General features: G+C 45.6%; 1 protein-coding gene across 5 annotated transcripts in view; it reads left to right on the top strand.

Moving 5' to 3' along the window:
• Positions 1–19,548, top strand: part of Slc8a3 (solute carrier family 8 member A3) — a 153,986-nt gene that overhangs the window by 9,727 nt on the left and 124,711 nt on the right. For all 5 annotated transcript variants that reach the window (XM_026779855.1, XM_026779860.1, XM_013346431.2 and 2 more), the window contains exon 2: positions 8,173–10,017. In XM_026779855.1, coding sequence (XP_026635656.1) covers positions 8,234–10,017 — 1,784 coding nt within the window. In that variant the 5' untranslated portion in view covers positions 8,173–8,233. The remainder of the gene's footprint in view (positions 1–8,172; positions 10,018–19,548) is intronic.

Raw genomic sequence — 19,548 nt, 5'->3', positions numbered from 1 at the left:
TGTGTGTGTGTGTGTGTGTGTGTGTGTGTGTGTGTTTGTGGGGAAAATATGTTTAGGACAAAGGTTCAGAGTAACCTCTCATAGCGTGTCAACCTGCGTCACTTCCACACAGAGCTTCACGCAAGCACCGGTTGGAGAGCGAACGAATGAACAAAAAGGACACAGGAATTAGAGATGGCCTGTGCTGCCATCACCGAAAGGAAAAATAACTAGAAATCTGTTTGGCTGAAACCAGAAGAGCAGCAGCCCTGTAAGGGAAGAGCACTCTAGTTCTATATATCCTTAGTACGAGCAAAACACGGCAAGCTTAGAGAGAACAACCAAAGGGGAAAATATCCTTATGTGAAAGAGAATGCTATCCATGGCACTGCACAAAAGCATATGGGAGTCCCTGAGGGCGAGAGTCTTGCACAGCAAGGCTTCATTGCAGTCACTTGTAGGTCATGATGCAGTGGAAGTCCTTCTGGCCCAGGAAAATCCTTAATGGTTGAAATCCTCAAGAAGCATATATAGTCAGATTGTAGTGAGGGGACGAGCAGGCCTGCTTTTCATCCTGCCCAGCTCCCGCATGGCTAGCTTTACACCTGAAATAACAACACACAAATTGTATTTCTTTAAACACTGCTTGGCCTATTAGCTCTAGCCTCTTCTTGGCTAACTCTCATATCTTGACTAACCAATTTCTAATAATCTGTGTAGCACCACAAGATGGTGGCTTACCAGGAAAGATTCAGCATGTCTGACCTGGCAGCTGGCTCCATCGTGGCTGGCCTCACTTCCTTCTACCCAGCATCCTGTTCTGTTTACTCCACCTACCTAGTTTTCTGTCCTATCAAAGGGCCAAGGCCGTTCCTTTATTAACCAATGAAAGTAACACATAGACAGATGATATCTCCTCCATCATCAGATCCTGGTTTTCTTTCCCAAGATTCTCAAACTTGGCAGTATCTCAAAGATCAATGGAGGATCTTGATAAGAACACAAACATCTAGGCTCTAATCCTAGGAAGCCTAAAATTAGAGCGGAAGTAGAACCTAGACATCCATCCTTTTCAGGGATCCCAGGTTATTCTGACACACAGACATCTCTAGAATGTGGACTTCCTTCATCACCGTCTCCAGCTGAGGGGGGACGTGAAGATGTAGATTCCTTTAACCTAAGCAGAGGCCCAATCCTCCCAGGTCTCTGGCCCATTCTCCCTATTGGCGACTCCACAGATTCTCTGGATTTTGTAAATTTAGTAAATTGTAGTATCTTTCAATCATGAGATGTTATAAGGAAAAAAGATATCCAAGTTTAACTACTTGGCTCCAATCAGTGGTTCTTCATTAAGAATAGTCACTCATCTAAATCTCAGACAAGAAGGATAGATTGCTCAGTAACCATTATCACTGGCTACTTTGGCAGAGCATCTTGATTTCAAACACCCACATGGAAGAACCAAACTGTCTATAACTCCAGTTTCAAGGGATCTGATGCTTTTTTTCTGCCCTTTATAGGTGCTTCATGCATGTGGTGCACAGATATACGTGCAGACAAAACACTCACACACACACAAATAAGTACATTTTTAAAAACTTAAGCAACAAACTCTTCTCTACATTGAGTTGAAATCTCTCATGGAACTGCCAGAAAAGTGTGGATGTTGTGGCCGTACACAAATAATCCCAGGGCAGTGTATATGATCTTCTGTGTGGATAACTCATTTCTGAAGTAGAGGAGGGGGGCGTCGCTAGGAAAGGCTTCCCAGAAGGAGTGGGGTGTCTTGGACCCCAGTTTGCTATCCTACTTGTCCAACAAGCTTTCATTCCCTGGGGCTTAGAAGCCGACTTTGCAGTTGACATTCTGAGTTTCAAAGCTCAGATGTGTCACTTGCTTGGCTAATGGACCTCCTGTGAGGTCCATTATGAATTGGCTGAGCCCCCATATCTTCTTCTCAAGAACACAGAACAACGTCTGTCTCACTGTGGCACTGTGAGGTGTTAAACAGAAGACACAAAAGTGCCTACCTAGCACGATGCCAGCCATCGAATGGGTTCTTAATGGAGGCTCGATTTTATTGTCATTCCCAAGTCTGTGCTTTGTATATAGTCGGAGTAGACTGAAGCTCTGCTCTGTCTATGGACTTGAAAGTGTTGACAGGTTTCCATGGCATCGTCACATGGCTCAGGTGCCATTAAAACGTGTGAGGTTTAAGAGAAGGCAAAAGATGGCATTTGTATGAGACTGGAGGAGGAAGGACTGTGCAATATGACTCCCTGTGTCACTGTAAGATTGTCCACATTATTCTAAAGTTCTAATGCACTTCATCCGCTCCCCATGGCACCACCTTAGAGTCACCTACCTGAGTGCTCAGGGCAGCACAGCAAGAGAAGGGCATCAGTGACTTCCCAGGAGAAGATAAACTCTATGAGTTATAACTCATTCATGGCTGTACCCCAATCAGCAGCACAGCGTCTCTCCCTAAATGGACAAGGAACAGTTGCTTACAAAATGGACTCAATCCAAGAGGCTTTTGGTAAATCCAGAATGAAAACTCTCCTTGACCTTGTCTCAGCCTCTTCTCCTTACCACCCTCCCTTGGCTTATTCTTTATCCTCTGAGCTCTGCTTGGGAATCTGAACTCCAAGCCCGGCTCTCCTACTGCTTGGGCTGATCTAACTTAAATATGTCCCTTCTGGATAATCAAAGCATCCTTGTGTCGAATAACTGTAAACACTGTCGAACCCAACCTGAGATTTAGGGATAATGCGGGTATTGCTCCTAAGAGCATCACGGACTTCTCAGGGTCTCCCACTCACTGAGACATAACTGTGAATCAATCTTGCCTCTTACTTTCAAATTCAAGGCTTACTATTTTGTTCCAAAGCTGTCTTGGAACATGTAGGACCTGCAGGCTTGTGGGGGTGGTGGAGGGAAGCCTCTGTATCCAACTTTATTCTCTCTGGGCTCTTGCTCAAACATGGGACCCAATATGATGTGTTCCTGACGCAGACTTCCAAAATTCAGGTGCCTACTATTCCCCTTAGTAACTGTGATGTTGGTCAAATGACTGAACCTTTCTGAACTCGAATGTGCCATCTATAGAATGGATATGATCGTGCCTCCTTCCCTGGTAAGACAAGAAATAATGCAAGAAAAGCATTGAGTATCATCAGGTTTTCCTCCACGGATCCAGATTCTAATTGCATCAGTCGAACTACGAGAGCATCCCAAGTCACATCTGTCTGCCATGCCCCTTAGACAGAGCAGGGTGAGCATCTGAAGACACATCTGTCTGCCATACCCCTTAGACAGAGCAGGGAGTTGAGGACCTGTAAGGACTCTGCACAAACATCTCCTGAGGTGGGCAGAGGAAACCCAGGAAACTCTGCAGTGTGCTTGCATCCAGATGACATGTCAGAGCAAGCGCAGCCGGACTGCATCTATAACTTTAATGTCAATTGGCTGTGACGCCTGTGCAGGGGGGCCTGGATTTGGAAGCAGAGCAGATTGACTCTACCGAGGCTGGTGACAGGTCCTAAACTCTGTTCCCATTGGAGAAAGTGGAGGGCGTAGCAGGAGGGAGAATTGCTCAGTCTGGCCTGGTGGCATTGTTTTATTAATGATCTGGACGAGCAGAGGAACAGTGATTTTAATTAAATTTGCCAGCAATATTAAAAGATGTCGGGAGCTACCGCTGAGGACACAGACACCTTGCAGAAGGCCCTGGGGAGTGAGGGGGAGTGAATTAGGAGAATAAGCCAGGAAGGAGACAGGAGGTCAAGGACTAAGCCAGGACATGTGTTCTGCTGAAGGGGCAGAAGGGAAGCAGGGGGTCACTCTGTGTGGAGTAAGCCATAGTCCCCTATTATCTGCAGCTGCTCTGTTCCCAAGCGTATTTTGAACTAATCTTCCTCTTCCAGTCTTTTCTTCCTTAGAGCTATCCTAAGCCTTTGGGGAAATGGATTTTTCTGAAACACAGATCAGACTGTGTTTTTCTTCTGTTTAGAATCCCATCATTGGTTTTCCTTGTCTTAGGATCAAATTCCATCTTCTCAGCCTGCCATGGAAGACCTATAGTGAATGGACACGCCCCTGCCATCCGGCTTCTTCTGGCTTCTCTTCCCCGTGCTCTCTTTCCTGTCTCAAGTCGCCATGTCTTTGCCGGGGCTGTTCTCTTTGACTGGAATGCTCTTCTTGCTTTCTTTATTTTCTTCTTTTTTTTTTAAAGCTCACTCATGCTTGAAGACCTATTTCAGGGATCATCTCCTTCAGAACTGCCTCCCCGAGTCCCACGCTGGCTCAGCGCCCTCCCCGAGTACCCGGAGCCTTCTGCCCTTGCCCCCACACTTTGTAGGGAAACTGTCTATTTTTGTGTCTCTTTCTCCTCCTACTCAAGTGTACCTTGGCGGGCAAACACTGCGTCTCGTTTTTCATTTTACCCACTGGCATGTCGTGGCAAATCACAGGCATTTGTCAATATTTGTCAAGTTGAATGATGAGGAGAATATTCAGGTGGGTGACAGAAGCAGGCAGCCAGTGTAGCCCTGAGCCTGGGGACTCCGAAGCTCTGCCAAATGGCTAGTGTCTCCTCTGTGGGTACAACCACACAGTCACATTGATCCCGAGTCTGCATCAGACTGGGAGCTGACTGGAGCCATTCATGTTCTACAACAACATGGGACCTTTTGGTAAAACCGAGTGAGTGGCTTAAAACTGTACGCTTTATGTCATATCCCTGTATATTTTGGCTCTATTAATGATTTCTTTTGGCTTAAGCTTTGAGTAAATGATTGAAATAAGACATTTTCTCAAAAATATAAAAAAAGAAATAAAAGTTTTACTAACTTCGTAGGGTTGTTATAAAAATTACAAATAACATGATGTGTGTAGTAAATGCTTAGCAATAGCAATTGCTGTTAATATCTTTTCCAAGCTGAGCCCTTATCGCTGGGTCTGGGTCTTTAAAAGGGTAAGAAGATACCCTGAAAGATTAGAATCTGCCTCAGTTTGTATTTGGGCCTGGAACAATGACATTAAATAAAAAGACAATTGACTTTGTAAGTGGATTTGTCCCTTACAGTCTAGCAACACTGCAGCCAGAATCTATTTCTGGGGTTCGGAGGGCAGAAAGAGAAAGCAGGCACTCAGAGTTTCTTCCTTCAGCGCCAAACACTGGTGCGAGTGCTTCCTAGCCAGTCGCCTTTCTGCCTTTTCCTTTTATTCTTGCCTTCAGCTTGCCTGTTTTCTCAGCCTCCAAGTCTAGTCCCATGACAGGGCATTCCCCACGACAGCCTGGAGCCACAGTCTGTCTGCAGGACTGAGGAATAACAAAGACCATGGCTCTGCCCTGCTGAGCAGGACAACTACCTCCATGATGCCCCACGTCTGTGGAAGGCTGCCCACTTGGGGATGCCACCTTCATTCACCCCATGGGCTCTTGATAAAAAGCTGCTTCAGCTGGGCCCACCTCCATCTCTTCCTGCAAGGCGCCTATGAGAATCAACCAAGTCAGGAGTTTTCAAAGTGGAGGCTAGAAGGCAAGATCCTCCCTTGTCCGCAATTCTCAAGGGCAAATAAGTATCAGATTTGTGGATGGGGATCTCTCTGCACACCACAGCTCCAAGACCATTTTCCAAGCTTTGGATGCGATGCTGAACATTTTCAAGCACTCTGCTCCTGAATAGTTATCTCATGACCCCTTATCTTCCATGTGAAGTCAAGGACAAGGACCCCAAGCCACTGTTATGGTGATGCTGCTCAGTTCCTGGATTAGTGTGGGCCCCAGCCTTGGGCTGTTGTTCTGGGCACTATGAAGGGAAGGTCATCTATAGCTCTCTGGAAGGAAGACCTTTGTAGTTAGAGTATAGGCTGCATATCTTTGTACTGGGGGGAATTTCTGTCAGTGAGTTTTAGGAATTTAAAGAGAGCCTACACAACCTCTAAAATTGACTCATGATTCATCTATGAGATCTTTATATATTTCCAAAGCAATTAACTATAATTTAGATCATGAAATAGTTTTTGAAGAAGGCTGATTGATCTCTCGGGAGGCTTTTTTTTTTTTTTTGGTGACTACATTTATCCATTTCAAAAGTGCGCATTCAAGAAACCCTGCTAACACCTACTCAGGATTCCACAGTAAACAGGGGAGACCCAGCCCTTGCTCTTATGTGAGCACAGCTTAATGGATAAGACATTAATCATCTAATACTAGAAAATAAACATACAATTTCAGAGCATTTGCAATGCCATAGAGAGAAAGACTCCAATGGGGGGAGATAACAGAGAGCACTGACCATTTTAATCAGTCAAAGGACATTTGTTGTTGCTGTTGTTTGAGAAAGTGATACTGGGTTGGTACAGAGTGTTGTTGGGATTGGAAGGTACAAAGAGGAAGCTCTCCTTCCAGGCATGAATAACGGCACGTGCAAAGGTCCTGAGGTAGGTACTAGCTTGTATAACCAGGGAGAAATGAAGGAAGGGCATTGCTGAATTGTAGTGAGATAACAAGAGGATGGAGTGGGAAGATAATGAAGGATATAGCTCCCACGGGGCTTTTTTTTTTTTCTGGTCATGGTAGGGAATAAAGGATTTATACCAAAAGCAAGAAGAAACTATGGAATATCTTCAGCTAGGGGGGGAGTGAGACACTTAAATCTGTGGTTTTATGGGGGTGGGGGAAGGCTGTTTGATGACTATGCTTGACTGGAAATATTGTTCAGTGGAAGGGTACTTGTCTAGCAGGTGTGGGGTCCTTGGTTCTCGTCCCAGAATCCCAATAGTACTGACTGAAGAGGAAAGCAGAATTGAGATTTATTCTCTGGCAAGAGTTGGAGTGGGGCTTTTAGTTAGAAGGTCACTGTAGCAGGTCCATCGGATAGGGGACAATGGTGGCTTGGACCTTGAGGGTGGTGGTGAAGACTGGAAAGAGAGCTAACAGGATTCAGTGCGGGACTGGACACAGAGCAGGAGGGAGAGGGTTGCTTGCGGACGAACACCTGTTACCTGCACAGATAACTGGGTAGGTGGGAGCGACGCTTTCAGAAGTGAGAACCACTGGAGAAAGAACAGCCTGTGTGGAAGATGAGGACCTCGACGCCTCTGAGGCGTTGAATAACTGGAAGCCCATGTCCACCCATTACTAACCACACTCCACAGGGTTTTAGCAGCGAGGGGGAAGTGGATGGCTTGCCTATAAAAACTCGGGCTTAGTTGTTTCCATTCCTGTTCTGTCTGAGTGAGCCAGAGCGGAAGGACTTACAGCCACAAATGAAGTCGCCTCCGTTGGAAACCCTGAGTGTCCTTCCAGTCTCTTCAACAGGGCCACCATGCAGTGCTTTGAGCCCAACAGATAAGGCCGCGTGCCTTCCCCAAATATGCTTCACGTCTTTACAGACGTGTTTATGAGAACCGTTCCCATGTTTTATTAGTAACAATGTCTACTTATTGGCCCTCTCCATGTTTTCCCTCAGAATTCTGCAGCTGAATGATCCATAGCCTGTCTTGCGCATGGTTTGATAGGTGAGCCAGAGGCACAGTCGGAAGCATACTTTGCAGAGTTTCAGTTTAGCTCCAGTGGAGACAGCGGTCACTATGAAATTAATTTTATTATTTTTACAAGGAGCCTCAAAAATCCCTGGCTGCCTCCAGAAGTTTTGTATTTGAGGAAGGAGCTTTTACCCACAAGAGCTCAATTACACACAGAACAAGGTGTTCTATCCCAGGGACCAGCCCATTAAAAACACCCCTCAATTCAAGCACACGCGCTTGCAAACCCGTGCTTTGCAAGGTTCTTGAGTACGGAAGCAAGGCAAAGAAGACTGAGATTTCTAGCAACGGTACAAGTGGGAAAAAAAGACTCAGGGCACAAGGACCTCTTTGAAGTTTATTCTAGGGACAAGGGGAGCTACAACTCAGGACTAGGGGGTGTCATTTGGGTTTCCACTCCTAGCCTTGCCAGCTATTTCAAACCATTCTGCCACCGAGTCTCCACCAGATGGTTTTTGAGGCCAGAGAAGCTATTCGTGTTTTCCATTGACATCCAGTTTTCCAAGTGAGAGACAGCTCCGTATGTCAGTACCATATGTCAATCGAGGTGAACCATCCATTTGTGTTGGTGGGAACCTGCCATTTGTTGACCCCATTTTTTCTCATGTCTTTTCCTGCCTCTCTGATTTTTCTTTCTAGGTCTCAGGCCTGTCAGGAGGACCGTTGGTGCTGCGGTGGAGCAGGAAGCTAAGTCTTGTGTATGGCGTGGTTACGGTTGCAGCCTCTCACCTCTGCCTTCCTCCATTTTGGGCTGGTTACTTTTGTGCTCTTCCTGAATGGTCTTCGAGCAGAGGCCGGTGACTCGGGGGATGTGCCCAGTGCAGGCCAGAACAATGAATCCTGTTCGGGGTCATCGGACTGCAAGGAGGGGGTCATCCTGCCAATCTGGTACCCAGAGAACCCTTCCCTTGGGGATAAGATTGCCAGGGTCATTGTCTATTTTGTGGCCCTGATATACATGTTTCTTGGGGTGTCTATCATTGCTGACCGCTTCATGGCGTCAATTGAAGTTATCACCTCCCAGGAGAGGGAAGTGACTATCAAAAAGCCCAATGGAGAGACCAGCACAACTACAATTAGGGTCTGGAATGAAACCGTTTCCAATTTGACCCTGATGGCCCTGGGCTCATCTGCTCCAGAGATTCTCTTGTCTCTGATTGAGGTGTGTGGCCATGGGTTCATTGCTGGTGACCTGGGACCATCCACCATCGTCGGCAGCGCGGCCTTCAACATGTTCATCATCATTGGCATATGCGTCTATGTGATCCCAGACGGGGAGACCCGGAAAATCAAGCACCTGCGAGTCTTCTTCGTCACTGCTGCTTGGAGCATCTTTGCCTATATCTGGCTCTACATGATCCTAGCAGTCTTCTCTCCTGGTGTGGTCCAGGTGTGGGAAGGCCTCCTTACCCTCTTCTTCTTTCCAGTGTGTGTCCTGCTGGCTTGGGCGGCAGATAAGCGGCTGCTCTTCTACAAATACATGCACAAAAAATACCGCACAGATAAACACCGAGGAATTATCATTGAGACGGAGGGCGAGCACCCTAAGGGCATTGAGATGGATGGGAAGATGATGAACTCTCACTTCCTAGATGGGAACCTGGTCCCCTTGGAAGGGAAGGAGGTAGATGAGTCTCGCAGGGAGATGATCCGGATTCTTAAGGATCTGAAACAAAAACACCCAGAGAAGGACTTAGATCAGCTGGTGGAGATGGCCAATTACTATGCCCTTTCCCACCAACAGAAGAGCCGCGCTTTCTACCGCATCCAAGCCACCCGCATGATGACAGGTGCAGGCAATATACTTAAGAAACATGCAGCGGAGCAGGCCAAGAAGACCGCCAGCATGAGCGAGGTGCACATGGATGAGCCCGAGGACTTTGCCTCCAAGGTCTTCTTCGACCCATGTTCCTACCAGTGCCTGGAGAACTGTGGAGCTGTCCTCCTGACGGTGGTGAGGAAAGGAGGGGACGTGTCCAAGACCATGTATGTGGACTACAAAACAGAGGATGGCTCTGCCAATGCCGGGGCCGACTATGAGTTCACAGAGGGCACGGTGGTTCTGAAGCCAGGAGAGACCCAGAAGGAGTTCTCTGTGGGCATCATTGACGATGACATTTTTGAGGAGGATGAGCACTTCTTTGTGAGGCTGAGCAATGTCCGTGTGGAAGAGGAGCAGCTGGAGGAAGGGATGCCCCCAGCCATGCTCAATAGTCTTCCCTTGCCTCGGGCTGTCCTGGCCTCCCCTTGTGTGGCCACAGTGACCATCTTGGATGATGACCATGCAGGAATTTTCACTTTTGAATGTGATACCATTCATGTCAGTGAGAGCATTGGCGTTATGGAAGTCAAGGTTCTGAGGACATCAGGTGCCCGGGGCACAGTCATCGTCCCTTTTAGGACAGTAGAAGGGACGGCCAAGGGTGGTGGTGAGGACTTTGAGGATACGTATGGGGAGCTGGAGTTCAAGAATGATGAAACTGTGTAAGTAGCCTTCCCATATTTCCTTCCCGCACAGCCCACCCTGCGCCGCCTCTCTCTGAACTTCCACACAACTCCTTCCATCGCTCTGTTATATCTGTGTTAATTGCAAACTTTGCTTTCATCACAGGTATGCGGGATCAGCAGACACCACTGGACGGGGCCTGTGCCCAAGCCCCCCTTAGGTTTTCTCGTTCTAAATTGTTTCTAGACAAAGAGTCCTGTGGCAAGATCTAAGCACACAGAACGTTCTGTCCATTAAAACTCAAGACAATGCATGGCGGAGGTGTGAGACAGTAGATGTTTATATGCGATCTTGGAGAATGCTAGCCAGCAAGCAGGGGCTGGGAAAGCACACAGGCTTCTCCCTCTTCTCTCTTCCGTACCAAGGGTTATGAGTTTGGAAACTTACTATTCTAGGACAATAATAGTCTGGTCATAATATCCTCAAGGAAATAATTGGCACTGGTTTATTTCTCCCCAGGACCACATTGCAGTTGTGCTACGTCGCCAGATCCCAGACACTCCCCTTTCCATTTAGAAATTGAGAAGCTGATTGAAACTTGGCAAGGTCTTTAAATATCCATAAGCTATTTTGTGGAACATGGCTTGTCTAACTTGAATGAGGCAAGTTAATGACCAGAGTACTGGAAACGTCATGGAGAGGGAAAAGTCTTAGAGCCATTGTCTTTGCCTCTAGGTCCGGTATAAGCTTCAAATTCTGGCTAGACACTGAAGGAGACTTGTGAAAGAAACCACGTCTTCTGTGTGGTTTCACAGTCCAAGTCTCCCCTGCACTGTTTCTGCCCCATCCCTCCCATTAGAACCTGAGAGGCTGTTCTTCTGTCATCTCTCTTCACTGATCCTTCCTGAAAATGGGGCATTCGGAATCTCTGGTTGCACAGATAACACTGAAAAAGTAAAAAATTGGCTTTCTTAGCTTGCAGCAGGGTCAGCTTTTCAAGGAAGCTCATGAGGATACCAATGAGAAAGGGACCCTCCTCTGAGTACCTACTGTTCCACAGTAGGAGATGCTGTGGAGGAGAGATACCAAGGGGGATGGAAAACTGCTCCCAGAACCTGGGACTTCTATTTGGGAGAAATGGAATCATTCAGAAAGCAGAAGGAAAGGGAGGGAAGGATCTCATGGAAAGGGGGATCCATAGGCCCAGAAAAGGTGTTCTTGGCGAATTTCTTCTTGGGTCTGCCTGTTGGGCAGCCATGGGACGATCTAAAAGGCTTCAATTCTGCTGGCAACAGCTGGGTGGCCCAAGAGATTCTTCTGTTGTGTTTCCCCCGTCTCTTTTGACTTTGGACAAGTCACTTAGTAACTGAAAGAAACACTCATATGAAGTGTGACGATAAGAATACTTTCCTTGTCTGGAGGCAGGGTCGGATTATCACATATGTCCTTCCAGCTCAAAGATCTTCTGAACCCAAATATAGGCATTGAATGTTGGTCATATTATCACTCGCTAAAAGAATAGGGCAAGGGAAACTGACTCCTAAATTGTAATAGCTTTGAGAAGTTGATTTGTCAGAACACTGTTGAGACTTTTTTACTAGGAAGGATAGTCATTTGTTAACATAAGCAAAAACCTGTGCCTTCTGGAAAATACTAGCCATTTCTACATGATTTACGATAGTATTCATGTATACATGGAAAGCCAGGCTCTCACTGGGAAGATAAACTTTGTGAAGTTTCACACATGTTCATGGTCTCGTTGGCATGTGTCCATTGTCAGACATTAGATGGCATAAAATCCACACAGTTCCCTGTAGTTGGCTAGATTTGGGAGGGGGGGATTCGCAGTCAATATTTGTCTTTCAGAGTCATAGACAGTTAGTTTGGAGGAGATCAGAACTTTCAGAAATTGGTCCCCAATTTATTCATCCTCTTAATCATCAGTTATTCATCTAGGATCTCTGAGTATGATTCCACCTTCTTAAAACTCCCCCCTCCCTCCCTCTTCCCCCTTTCTCCCTCCTTTCTCCCTTTCTCTCTCTCCCTCCCTCTTTCTCTTCTCCTTCCTCCCCTCCTCCTTCTCTTTCTCTCCCTCCCTCTCACTCATTCCCTCTCTTCCTCTCTCTTTCCCTTCCTTCCTCTTCTCCCTCCCTCCCACCTCCTGTGCTATGTGCACATGTGTATGTGTGCCTTGTAAACAAGTATGTTTCTATCTATCCCTTTGCACTTTGGCCTCTGTACAGTTCGATCCTTTACTCTTTCTTTACTACAGAAGAGCAAGCCCAAAGCATGTTACTCTATTGCCATACAGTCGCCTGACCCATGGTGCTTTAAACTGTAATTTTATAACCAGAGGCAGCAGAGGTATGGAGTTGAGCAACCATGGACTCTGCATACTTTTGGTCAGAAGCCCAACTTCTCTACTGACTTAACCACACGAGTAAGAAACATTTTATTACCTATGATGTAACTCTCTCACTGATAAAATAGGAATGTCTTTTTTCCAGAACTTATTGGGATGTCTCGCGATGTTCTGGTTTCATCGTGTGTGTTCAATAAGCAAGGCTGGTAGCAGCAGTGTGATGAATGAACAGCATCTTCAGGAGACGCTACTGGGGGGATCAGGTTACTGGAATCTCTGTATGACTATAATTAATGCTCATGCTAGACTCTGGTCACTGGGATGAGTCCTCGCTTGAATTTATGAAATAGTAGAACCAGACAGGGCCTTGCACCTTCTAAAGCACTTGCTCCTAAACATTATTATCAGAAGTACACATAGGGTAGAGCATTTCCTGTAAACCCATTATGGTGCTAGTCTCAATTTACAAGTAAAGACTATGAAGGTCCTGACCAAACCATGAGACCTAGAAATAAAAACAGCTTTTCAAATGACTTGCTTAATTGAGTCAAGAATGAGTACTTTCCAATTCCAACTTTCAAATCCCAACACAGCAACAACCCAACTCTTACTAAGGCTTCACTAATTGCAAAGTCATTCTGGGAACTGATTCTGACACCTTCAGGAACTTGGACAGAAGCTGAGTGATCTTTGGAATAATCCCTGTTTTGACTCCTTATCTTTTGAAGCTTTGTTTGCCCAATCATTATCAAAACTGGCGATACTGGAACTTTTGCCTAGGTATCACCAAGCTCCAGGCAAGTCCATGCTCTCTCAGGAATACTGGAACCAAGGGGATGGCTCAGTGAGTAAGCATACCTGCTGTGCCACTGTGAGAAACTGAGTTCGAATCCTCAGAACATGAAAGATGAACACCTATAATCCCAGGGCTCCTGTGGGGAGATGGAAGATGGAGACAGGAGAATCCCTGGGAGTTGGCAGGCCAGTTAACCTAGCACACACAGTAGAAAAACAATAATGAGATCCTGTCTCAGACAAGAAGATGGCTGACAGCCAAGATTGTCTTCTGAGTTCCCCACGAGTGCTGCAGTGTGTGAACCCTTGCGTTCACACACTAGAATGCTTGTGTGCACACACTAGATCCGTGATGTTTCTTATTTACTCCTTTAAGGGAGCATCGTGGTATACGATGGAAAATCCTGAAGCATGAAACCTGATAAATAGATATGGACCCAAGGCATAGATAGTGATGTCATCTGCATGGGTTGTCGTTGCTGAAGCAATAGAAATAATATGATCTATCTATCTGTGAGATAATGTTAGCTTCAAAATACAAATAGGAAAAAAAATGCACCCTTATCACTCTGCCATCTCCTTCAGGTGCTCAGTCATTCAACAAACATTTACTAAATGTTTGGTATGTCTTAGTTCATTACTCAGCCCTGAGGATAGAGAAATAAGACAAGCTGGCCTTTCATCTCCCAAGGATCTTCCTCTCAGAGAGAAAGGACTAGTGTACACACACAAATATAGACACGCAGGAGAACAGTATGTTTGTGAAGGAGTCAATAAAAAGGGGAGCAAGAGCTCCCTACTGTGTGTGAGAGACAAGCTCCTTGTGTGCCAGAGACACACTCAAGTGTTAAGGCACCTTCATTAAGGACATAGTAAGGAGGGAAGGTGGTATGTGACTGGCTTTCTCCTGTATTACAAGGAACAGTTGACATGTAACAGATACTGCTGACGTCTTCATGATCCAGGAGAATCCCCAGTTTTATGCCTATCACTACAGAATTATGGCTGCTGAGTCTACAGCAAACAGTAACAAAACCTCTTAGAGACAGGAGTTTCGCCTGCATGCTAATTTCACTCATTAAGCAAGTGACTGGCTTCTATATATCTCCAGCTCACAGCACGCGTCTTCAAAATAACAGGTTTTTGCAGCTCACAGACCTTTGGGGGGTCTCTGGAAATAGTCAAAGCCACAGATGTCAAATATGCAAATGGCAGGATCTACTCTAATTAAATAGCAGAGGCCTCCTGTAAGGAAGAACGCAGTATTGACTGTGTGGCACGTGTGTAACCCAAATTATATGCTGACGCTGGAAAGTATTTGACCTCTCATTTTACAAATTATAAAGATGAATTCAGAGAGTGAAAGTGATTTTTCTCAGTATCACATTAGATATGATGGAAAGTCAGGCTTGGGAGAACATTAGAAGCTACCAATGTGAATGTCCCCTTCTACTTCAGACATCTCTGTTTTATTTTTACTCACCAGTAAAATGTTAAGTTTGGAAAGAATATGACAATTTGGATGTGAAAACTACCTTGGGAGTGTGAATCTTGGAATACTATGTGTCTAATGTCTTAACTAAGACTAATAATACAGCATGGACTATTTTTAATACCTTGGTTCACCTTGAGACTGTTTGGGAAGTAAGACCCTGAACCATTGGGTTTTATCCTTAATAAAGGTTTGTCTTCACTGGACTCTCCTGACTCCAAAGGCTTTCATTCCTAAGAACAAAGGCAATTGATGCTTGCATAGAGCCAGGCTAGTTAGTGAGGCTCCTTCTTGACCTGATCTTTCCATTAAATTCCTAGGTGGTTTTGTATGGGTTAGATGTGTGCCTTTCTTTCTACCTTTGTATAGGCTTCCCCTGGCCCCATGAAGGAGGCAGGAGACTGATTATTCAAGATGTTGTTTTCTTATTATTTTTTAATGAGAAATTAAACTATGCTTCCCAATCCAGTCTAAAGTCCTGGCAGAAAGCCAGTAGTATATGCTTGATAGCCAAAGACAGACTACTTGATCTTCAAATACAGTAAGCACCACATATGTAGACTCTACATCATTGAGGGGCTTTTTGTAATAATCAAATGATTTGAGGATTTTGCTAACTAACATTGCATAAATATTCTCAAGTATCACACTAGTTATCATTCATACAAGTTATACTCTTACCTCTACCATCCACTGAGTATTCATGGAAGAAGGAGAATAGAAAGGAACCAGCAGAAGTTTGGAGGAGGGGTGAGGAAGGATGTGGAGGAGTGAGGAGGGGGATGGGTTGACAAATGTGGACAAAATTCTGTGATCTATTATGAGAACGTCACAATAAAACCCATTATTTTATTTGCTCATGTAAAAGAATTGACTTAAATTTAAAGAAGGATTTAAAGCTAAAAAGAAAAAGTATTTATTCTGGAACATTCTGATAAGTGGATGCTAGTACAAGGTCAGCCATTGATGCCTTCCTTTGCTAAGTGTCAGCATGTGTGGGTACCTTCTGGAAAATCTGTCCTTGCAAGCACCCAGTCCAGTTGCCATTTCGTGTCATGTGAAATCCCCGAAGAAGCACTCATTCGTGATCCAGATGACACTGTAGTGAGCCCTTGAGCTGGTTCTCTCAAAATAGTGGCATCTTGGCAGCATCTTACTAACTCCAAATATAAGAAGTCTGACTGTAGAATGGGCAATGAATGCCATCTCTCTCTAGTAGGCCAGTTCCCCCCAGACATTTTGGTCTAATTTCTCCTGTGTATCCCTTGTGACATTCATTGAACCCACGGCTGGCTCTAACCTTTTCTTTCCGGGTTGTGGTGACTGAGAAGACGGGCTGTTAGCAGCATGGCAGCTACCTCAGCAGGACAGTCGCCCATTGCCTGGGCTGTAAACCTTCACACGCGTTCATTCTGCTTCCCTCTGCTCCATTAATCTGTATTTGTAGAATATTTTCTCATGCTTGCTCTTTCCTATAAACATGCCCTGCTACAGCCTTTCTTGATTGATTGGATATGCTCCAGGGTCAGCGGCGCCTCTGCTGTGGTGTCCCTGCACTCAACATCTTCCTCCTGAGAGCCTTCAGTCCCTCTTCTCCTCTAATCTGATATCCGTCCTGGCATTCCTTTCATCCTCACTGTTGGCATCCCCGCTAGGCTGTCCTCTGTCCTCTCTCTGATCTATGACTTTGAATAAGCAAGAAGAAGCTGGGACAGTATCTCTTTAAAAAGCCTGTCACTTGGACAGCAACACTTACTGTGTGGTAGCACCAAGAAGATGGATGTCTCCCAGGAACCAAAGCCCCGTGATGGTGCTCTTTCCTCCTTCACCGTAATGAATTTGCTTGTCTCTGTGCAAGGCAGAGAGATTTAATCCTGAAGATCCAGCAGAGACGAGAGCTGGTATCAGAGAGCCACCTGAAACCGAGGCAACATGGAGGGTTGCTTTCTTGTTCTGACGGATTTCCTCCTGAGTGTGTGGCCTCAGTCTCTCGGCATCTCTGTCCCTTGCCACCACGATTTCATTGATTACTTCTGGTACACGATAGACCCTGACGACCACCGCTTCTCTCCAGGCATACTTGCAGCCTCTCCCCCAACCTGGAAAACTCTCCAGTCTTAAAGGTCAAATTCTCTGGAGGGAATCGATCTTTCTAGAAATCTGACCATGTAAAAGGCCACTGGCCACCATGTGTTTGTAGTCAAGTCCTTCCTCCTCCTCTCGCCCTCCCACGCCAACTAATCTTTCTAACTGGTGGATGGGGTGGAAACATGAAGTTGCCATGACAATTCCGTGAGTGACCTAAAGAGTTGTATTGATAGATGGTGGGCAACGTGACTTAGAAGGGAGTCTCTGGCAAGACAGGCCCCCTGTCCTCTCTAAACTAGCACAGAGTATAAGGTCTGAAGTGGAGCACTATGCTACAATGGTCTATGCTATGACAGTTAGCTAGATGAATGCGAGCGCCCATACCTAAACAATGCATCCCACTGACAATGCATGTCACAGCCAGGATGAAGCATGCTGGAACAACAGAAAACATTCCCAGTGGGTGATGCTGAGTGGCACAAAATCTCAAAGCGACCAGGGTGATTGTTCTGTTCATTGATCTGCCCTCTCCAGGAGAGTAACATCATTGGATAATCTCCCATTTTCAGTTGCATTATTTGGGACTGAGTCCCTTCCAAAGGCTCTTCTGAGGTTTGAGTATCCAGAGTAGCCTGTGTTCAAGACCAAGGTAGAAAGTTGTCATGCTTCTCCTAACAGTCAAGTGACACTCCTTCAACCTCTTCCCCTCTACCTGATCCCTGCTGGACCAGCTGGACTACTGGATTCAGTGGGAGCCAGCAGGAAAATCTCCATTATCCTAGGAGGTGCAGCTTGAGGCCTTTCCAGGAACTCCTGGGAGCTCTTCTCCATAAGTGGCACAGTGTGTGTTTCTATCAGGTGTCCAGGGCTGTGGAAGAAAATAGGACTCTCCGTCAGTGTCAGGTCTGGGAAACGAGTAGCGGCTGTCGCAGGGGGCTGTGTTGAGAAGGATCTGTGAGATCATACCTGAACTCGGCTGTAGATATGAGATTAGGCTGCTTATCTGTCAGACCTATTACATGGGGTAGAAATAGAGAGACATTCATGAAACAGATGAAGTAGGAGCTTACGTTTCCTTGAGATGTGTTAATGCAAAGTGACTATTCTTTATTTTTTTATTTATTTAAAAAATTTTAACTTTACATACTAGCCCCAATTCCCCCTCACTCCTCCTCTTCCAACCCCTCCCCTCCTCTTCCTCCCATCCCACCTCAGAGGAGGTAAGACCTCTCTTGGGAAGTCAACAAAGTCTGGTATACCAAATTGAGGCAGGACCAAGCCCTTCTCCCCTGTATTAAGGCTGAGCAATGTATCCCACCATAGGGAATGGGCTCCAAAAAACCAGCTGATACACCCGGGATAAATCCTGGTCCCACACCAGCCCCCCACAACAGCTCAAGCCCCATAACTGTCACCCACTTTCAGAGGGCTTAGTTTAGTCCTATGCAGGATCCCCAGCTCTCGGTCCAGGGTCCATGAGCTCCCACAAGCTCGGATCAGCTGTCTCCGTGGTTTTCACAGTCATGGTCTTGACTCCCACCACCTTGCTCATATGATCCCTTCTCTCTCTTTCCAGCTGAACTCCGGGAGCTCAGCCCAGGGCTTGACTGTGGATCACTGCATCTGCTTCCATCAGTTATTACATGGAGGTGCTATGGTGACAATTAGGGTAAACACGAATCTGATTATAGAGGAAGGCCTGTCCAGGTACCCTCTCCACTATTGCTAAGGGTCTTAGCTGGGGTTATTATCCTTGTAGATCCTGGGAATTTACCTAGCCCCTGGTTGCTTCCTAACCCTACAATGTCTCCCTCTATCAAGATATCTTTTTCATTTCCCCCTCTCAATTCCTCTCCCAACTCAGTCATCTGAAGCCCTCATGTTTCCATCCCCCATTCCCTCCCTTCTACCCTTCTCCCAATTTACCAGGAGATCTTAACTATTTCCCTTTTCTGGGGCCCTCCATGTGTATCGCTCTTAGGGTCTTCCTTTTTACATAGCTTCTCTGGAGTTATGGATTGTAACCTGGTTATCCCTTGCTTTACATCTAATATCCACTTTTGAGTGAGTACATACCATGCTTGTCTTTCTGAGTCTGGATTTGAAAAAAAACTTACTCAGGATGTTTTTTTTTCCTTCTAGTTCCATCCATTTGTCTGCAAATTTCAAGAGGTCATTGTTTTTTGACAACTGAGTAATACTCCACTGTATAAATGTACCACATTTTCTTTATCCATCCTTCAGTTGAGGGGCATCTATGTGGTTTTCAGGTTCTATCTATTACAAATAATGCTGCTATGAACATAGTTGTGCAAATGTGTTTGTGGTGTGATTGTGTATCTTTTCAGTATATACCCAGGAGTGGTATCGCTGGGTCTTGAGGTAGATTGATTCTCAGTTTTCGGAGAAAACCACCATACTGATTTCCAGAGTGGCTGCACAAGTTTGCACTCTCATCAGCAGTCAAGGAGTGTTCCCTTTACTCCACATCCTCTCCAGCATAAGCTATCGTCAATGCTTTTTATCTTAGCCATTCAGACAGGTGTAAGATGGTATCTCAGAGTTGTTTTCATTTGCATTTCCCTGATGATTAAGGGTGTTGAACATTTCCTTAAATGCCTTTCAGCCATTTGAGATTCTTCTGCTGAGAGTTCTCTATTTGGATCTGTACCTCATTTTTTAATTGGATTATTTGGTATTTTAATGTCTAGGTTCTTGAGTTCTTTGCATATTTTGGGGATCAGTCCTCTGTCAGATGTGGAGCTGGTAAAGATCTTTTCCCATTCTGTAGGCTGTCATTTTGTCTTGTTTTTTTTTATTTTTTATTTTTTA

The sequence above is a fragment of the Microtus ochrogaster genome, chromosome 1, assembly GCF_000317375.1.
Source record: "Microtus ochrogaster isolate Prairie Vole_2 chromosome 1, MicOch1.0, whole genome shotgun sequence".
In the NCBI taxonomy this organism is placed as follows: domain Eukaryota; kingdom Metazoa; phylum Chordata; class Mammalia; order Rodentia; family Cricetidae; genus Microtus; species Microtus ochrogaster.
This window is presented reverse-complemented; position numbering and strand designations above follow the sequence as displayed.